This window comes from Atta colombica, unplaced genomic scaffold (genome assembly GCF_001594045.1).
Source record: "Atta colombica isolate Treedump-2 unplaced genomic scaffold, Acol1.0 scaffold115, whole genome shotgun sequence".
Classification (NCBI taxonomy): domain Eukaryota; kingdom Metazoa; phylum Arthropoda; class Insecta; order Hymenoptera; family Formicidae; genus Atta; species Atta colombica.
Window position 1 is genome coordinate 378366 of NW_017259201.1, and position 6294 is coordinate 384659.

At 29.4% G+C, this 6294-nt stretch overlaps 2 protein-coding genes across 5 annotated transcripts in view; one reads left to right on the plus strand and one right to left on the minus strand.

Moving 5' to 3' along the window:
- Window positions 1-235: 235 nt before the first annotated feature.
- Window positions 236-2581, plus strand: LOC108694115 (mediator of RNA polymerase II transcription subunit 9). Its single transcript, XM_018203405.1, has 3 exons — window positions 236-385; window positions 2169-2274; window positions 2359-2581. Exons 1-3 carry the CDS (start codon window positions 282-284, stop codon window positions 2497-2499), a joined length of 351 nt encoding a protein of 116 aa, XP_018058894.1. The 5' UTR covers window positions 236-281; the 3' UTR covers window positions 2500-2581.
- Window positions 2582-3663: 1082 nt separating this feature from the next.
- The window catches only part of LOC108694111 (GTP-binding protein 1), a 4475-nt gene continuing 1844 nt past the window's right edge, over window positions 3664-6294 (minus strand). For all 4 annotated transcript variants that reach the window (XM_018203400.1, XM_018203399.1, XM_018203402.1 and 1 more), the window contains exons 4-11: window positions 6077-6257; window positions 5822-6000; window positions 5602-5754; window positions 5217-5466; window positions 4962-5106; window positions 4573-4891; window positions 4205-4476; window positions 3664-4032 (exon numbers count right to left, since the gene is read on the minus strand). In XM_018203400.1, the coding sequence (XP_018058889.1) occupies window positions 3853-4032; window positions 4205-4476; window positions 4573-4891; window positions 4962-5106; window positions 5217-5466; window positions 5602-5754; window positions 5822-6000; window positions 6077-6257 (1679 nt within the window). In that variant the 3' untranslated portion in view covers window positions 3664-3852. The remainder of the gene's footprint in view (window positions 4033-4204; window positions 4477-4572; window positions 4892-4961; window positions 5107-5216; window positions 5467-5601; window positions 5755-5821; window positions 6001-6076; window positions 6258-6294) is intronic.

Genomic DNA, 6294 nt, shown 5'->3' on the forward strand with positions numbered 1-6294 from the left:
AAAATCGGCATTACTTTACATAACGCAAAGGCATACGTTACGAATTGTATTTTAAAATGGCTCAGAATACAACTTTCTAGTGAAATTTAATATAACGCAAACTTAACGCAAATGCAACGTAAATTGACGATGCCATGCATTAAGACGCATTTACAAAATATGAAATCGTAAATCATACGTTACAAGCCATATAACGCATGCGTTAAAAAGTTTCAGAATAGCCCTGCAGGTTTTGGGCCGATGCCCTCTCTCAGGTTTCTCTCTAGTCTGCTTGATCCATAATGGAGACGGTGGAATTGTCAGAGGACATTTCACTGAGGACACAATTTACTGTCGACAATCTAGACATAGAAATATTGCCGCTTATTTACGAGATTATTCGCAGGTACATGATTTTATTTATTTTCATTCAGTCGAATCGTTAATTCCGATACAATCATATAACCTAAAACTGGAATCGGAATCAAAATTTTCTTAACATCACTTTTATAAAAGATATTTTTTCTGATTTTTTTTTTAGAACTCTTACTTAAGATTGGTGTTTTTTTTAATGTTGTTTTTTTATATGTTGCTGTCACGTTTTTATTTAAGTTATTATATATCACACGAATATAAATCTGCAAATCTGCTTACCATCTTATTTCCAAATATTCAAGCCTTTAAAGACAGATTTTGAGCAAATTTATTATCTGATGGCAGAAAGACATTTAATTTTCAGTATAATGTTGATTACATAGTTTATAATTCGATAATGTCGATAAATTGCCATCAGAAATAATGAAACCTGTTGACTTGCTATATAAGTAGATTGACATCAAAAATCAAGCAAGATTGTAGCTCTTTCTTGGTTTCTGTTGCCAGTCTCCGTTAGATTATTCCTATATGCACAGCCTACTCGATTTCTATCATCAATCTGTATCTTGATTCTATAATTCTTATTGATAATTTGGTATTGTTATGTTGTACTCTTTTACCATATATAGTGGATGCTTCCCAATTAATGTTTGCAACACTTGCAAGTATTATTTTATTCTTGTCATGAAATATTAAAACAAGGATGAAATAATATACTTGTATTATGAAGTATGGAGTATTATGAACATTAAGTGAAATGTATCCAATATCTGTACAACAATATAATGATTTAAGAATTGTAAGCAAATCATATATGTGAATATATCAAATACGATGAAAAAAGACATGATCGGTCAAAGTTGGATGTTTCAAATAATACATTATATATTCTTATATTAAATTAATTTATTCCATAATTTATGATTGCGAGCCAATAACTTTTGATTTCAACACAATCATTCTAAAACGCTAATAATTTCCCTTAAATTAGATTAGAAAAAAAGAAACACACGGAATGCAAGAGATCCAGATTCAACTCCCAGCTGAGGCAATATTTTTCACAAGTAAGTTTATTACAGATTTTTAAGATTAAATTTTGGAAATTTAGGGAGATTATTAATATTTCAGATTGATTGCGTTAAAAATCTGACAATCATATTAGCATACAATTATCATTTCTGAAATGAAAAATTGATTCATTTAAATGAATATATATATAATATGTAGTTCAACATCTTAACATTCAGACATAATGATGCTTCGTATTTAAAGTAATGTATTTAACATAAATCTTGTTTCCAATCTTATTGAAAGAAAGAAAGTAAAAAATTTATTGCAAAAAATATTACTTCAGCCAGGATTCGAACCTAGCAATCATATAATCTGGAATAAATTAATTTAAGAATATATAAAACATCCAACTTTTAACCAATCATGGCTTTCTTTATCCTATTTAATGAACAATATAGTGAACTGTTGTTAAAAGTTACAGAATCAGAGTATTGATGTATCTAACATGTCAACAATCTCTGTTGATAAATCCTGAGCTTAATATGCAAATACAGATTACAGTAGAATCTGATCGAATTTGCTGCCAATCTGTCAACAAATTGCTAACATTTTGAGTTAATATCTAAGTCAAGTACAATAATGAATTTTTAGGAATTATATCAAAATTCTGAAGAAATTTGTTCAAGTATTTCAAGAACGTTTTGTGCAATTGATAGAAACACTATTGGATTGTTAGTCAATGGATATGCAAATATTTATATTTTTGATATATTAAGATAAGTGCTGCTAGTTATAATTTTTAGCATTGAGAAAGATCCACATGATACTTCGCAAAAGGCAAAAGAGTCTCAAGATACCAGCCACAAAATCCTAGAGTTACAGAAGAAGTTAGACTCTGCGAGGTCGCAGGTAAAAGCTGCATCATTCTTCCATATAGATGTTCAGAAATATCTTGTCGTTTTTCATGCATATGACTTGTTTTTTTTTTTTCAGATTAAAAGATTACCAGGAATAGAATATAGTAAGGAAGAACAATTGCAAAAGCTCGAGACTTTGCGCAAACAATTGAGACTAAAGCGTGAACTTCTATTGAAATATCGTAATACATGCACATTTGAAATACCGAAAGTATAAACGCGCACGTACGCGTTTGCGAACATAAAGAAAAATAATTTCGAGGATGCCTCTAAAACTTCTTTTCCGGTACTTATTCAATAATGAAAAGTTGATTAACAGATTAGCAGAATCCAAACCAATAAGACAAACTGCACAATTTGTAGTATACATACTAATTAGAGCAGGTATGATTAATGGATCACACCGCCCTATCTCTAGTCCAAAAGACTTTATCAAACAGCTGAAAGATATTGCTGATCAATTAAAGCAACAATTAGAAGAAAAAAATAAATTTAAGAAATAATTTATGATAGATCATATATTTTATTACCAAACTTTATGGTTCTTGTATTTAGATTGCATACAATGAGAATCATTAAATTAATTTTTATAAAAGATAATAAAACATGTAAAATTTTGTATGTAATTAAACGAAAGTTTTATTTAACACATTTTATTTAACACATTTTATTTAACACATTTCTGATCACAATATTTTAGCAATATGTACAATTAATAAATAAGTGTTCAGTTGTATTCAGGAATGATGTCTGAATTTATGAAGGACATACCTTTTTTCTGCAGCATGTATGAATAATTATTAGGAAATAAATATTTAATACAATGGAAAATTTTCTTTTCATACTTAAAATACAGTATGATACATATCTGTTTAAAGTTCCAAAATATATTAAAAGATTGAATGACATAAATGAGATTATTATATATTCTTTTCATAAAATTATTATAGAAGATATATTATTACAATGTGCACATCGGCCATATTTCAAGTTTTATCTTCAAATTCTAAGAGTTGATAAAAGAAATTTGTATACTCTGTACAAGTGTAAATGCAGTGCATTCATATACACATGAAGACATTGTGTATTTCTTGATTTTATTTGTATATATTATAATATTGGCTTAAGATATGCGTATGCCTTTTACAAAAATAATGCAATTTATGCAATAAATACCGAGATTTTATATTTTGCCACGTTAAAAGAATATCTTTTTAATATGATTAAAATAGTTGAGACACGAAAAATTATATTGTAATAAATTTATATAGTATGTATTTTAATAAATTTACAAAGAATAGATTTTTTACACAATATAAAGTACGAGTTTTTATATCAAGAAAAAAAATTGTTTTAGAATATAATAATTTCATATCTCGTGGATCACATTTTTAGAAACTTATAGTGCATTCCGCATTATGCATAAAATGCATAATGCATCATGTTATTCATCGAAGAATAAAGAAAGATAAAATGATACTTCATATTCTTCATGCATAATTCGGAACACATTTTTATACGTAGCAGAAAGTTATAAGAACATTAATTATTTGTTCTTCATACACTGCTCTTACATTTTTGCAGGAGGATTCTGCTCGGTTAAAGGTTGAATATTGTTGATAGCATTATGAGATCGTCCTCTTCGACTTCTACCTTTTTTATTCTGATTTAATCCAGATTTCTGTGGTACATTTTCTTGTTTAGCTGTTTGTGCTTCATTCATCGAATCAGTTTCGGTCATTTCCAATACCTAAAAAAAGAAAAAAAATGATTATGTTTATTCATTATTTTTGGTATTCATTTTTGTTTCTCATTAAAATTAATGAAAATAATAAAAGTTTTTATATGGTTGAATTTAAAAGAATAATAAATTAAAAACAATGATTATTTTAATTTTATCACATTAAAAATATCGCATATACCTGCACGTTTGCATTCTGTCGATTTTGTGACGTTTTATTCGGCTTACTAATTCTAGATGCTTGTGTAGTTATATTATTTGAATGCGGTATAAGTTTTACTACATTTCCTACTGCTTTAGTACGACCTTCTCTAAACACCATTCTCTGTCCAGGTTTTATGTATTCGGGATGTTTGATAAATCTAAAGTGTACCAAGGCTTTGTCACCCGTTCTCAAACAATCTTGAGACATAGACAATATAGAAGCAGTTTGTCTTATACTGCCGCAATGTACTGTAATAATTTTTATAATAAAAAATTAATTTGTATGATAGAATATAATAATAATCATATAATCATTATAACAATAATAATCATTGTAATAATTACCCATTGCTTGATAACGGGAGCTGATTGTTGTAGGATGATGTAGCACCAAAATTTCACCTTCAAATTCCCAACAGGCTTGTGGATTAAGTGCAGGTGCGACCATTACCATACCTTTGCGAATGTGTGACCGTTTAATCTTTTTTAGTGCAAAACTAGCTGTTTGTCCACCTCTCACTTCGCGAACAGGCATCCTCTTTCGATGGATACTTTTTACGGTTATAGGTGTAAAACGACCCAGTGGATCAGGTCCTAATAGCAATGTATCATTTAATTTTATGATACCTTTTAAAGTTGTACCAGACACTACTGTACCAACTCCCTATAATTTTTAATTTATTATCATTTTTGTGCATTAGAGAAAAAAAGTTTATATAATATTATATACGTACTGGTACAGAATATGTATCATCTATTTGAAACTCAGCAGGTTCATCATCATGACTAGTAATTCTCGCAGTCAATAAATTGAGAAACATCTTAAGAAAATTTAAATTTTCGCCGGACACATTGGATACTTGAAATATTGGACATAACCTGCATGAAATTTATTGTAATATTTTATGGATATTTTAGTATACGAAGTTTATTATTTACAGTTTATTATTTTTTTTTTTTTAATAAAATTCTTGATATATTGAACTAACCGTTCTGAGACAAAATTAGTAGCGCTAACTACCACATCATCAGGCGTCTTCACTGTAACCGGGACTTTCCTGCAACCAGGAGATTTCAAAATCTTTATTAACAGTTTCAAATTTTCTTGTAGAACATTCGGCGGGCACATATCGATTTTCGTCACGACAACGAATACCGGTACAGATAACGCTAAAGCAAGTCCTAAATGTTCTTTGGTCATCCCTACAATGCCGGCATTTGCTCCGATCATTAACATACCTGGAATAATATTTGTATAAAAATCATAGGATTCTTATAAATTGTATAATTGCAAATGATCAAATAAAAGAAATATATTCGTTAAATATTTTCTTTTCCGGATCTTATATAATATTAATAATAATATAGTTTTACCGAAATCTGGAGCATGTCCCGTCATTCCAAAAACAGTCGTCTTTAAATATCTCTCGTGACCAGCAAGATCAATGAATGTAATTACTTTAGAGGATTTTTCACAAATCTTCACCCAATCCAACGAACCATGTTCAGGCTTATTAACTACGTTACCTACGAATATATAATGATACTACAATAAAAGAATAATCACATAAAATATTACAGAATCAAGACTCACCAACACTATCAAATCCAAGTATGTCATTTCCAACAGAGCTAGTACGTCCTGTTTCAGCTTCATGCTTGTGGCGGAATAATTTTTGACGCGCTAATCCTCGTCCATTGTCAAGTTCACCATGAGTCAGAACACCTAATAAAGTTGATTTACCAGCATCCACATTACCGACCACAGCAACTCTATAAATAGTTACTCGAAGCTATAAATTATAAACTGTCGAGCGGCGATCCAAAAATTACATTATTAAATAAAAACCTGATCTCTAAGAAATCTTGTCGATCTAAACGTCTTCTCACTAGATACTGTCCTGTTAGACCATGATCTGCTTTATTCTGACGTAGAAGCACACAATCTGCTTCTAATGTTGCAGCAAGAGACTGTAAAGTGGCAACTGATGCTTCATATTCATCCTCTTTTAATCCATCCTCAGATCCATCTAAGTATCACATAGATAAGTTTTATATATATATATA

Bases quoted from the DNA above. Each gene is read 5' to 3' on its own strand.
- LOC108694115 (XM_018203405.1), top strand. From the start codon at position 282: ATGGAGACGGTGGAATTGTCAGAGGACATTTCACTGAGGACACAATTT. The intron at 386-2,168 runs GTACATGATTTT...TATAATTTTTAG, and splicing joins ATTTACGAGATTATTCGCAG to CATTGAGAAAGATCCACATG. The intron at 2,275-2,358 runs GTAAAAGCTGCA...TTTTTTTTTCAG, and splicing joins TAGACTCTGCGAGGTCGCAG to ATTAAAAGATTACCAGGAAT.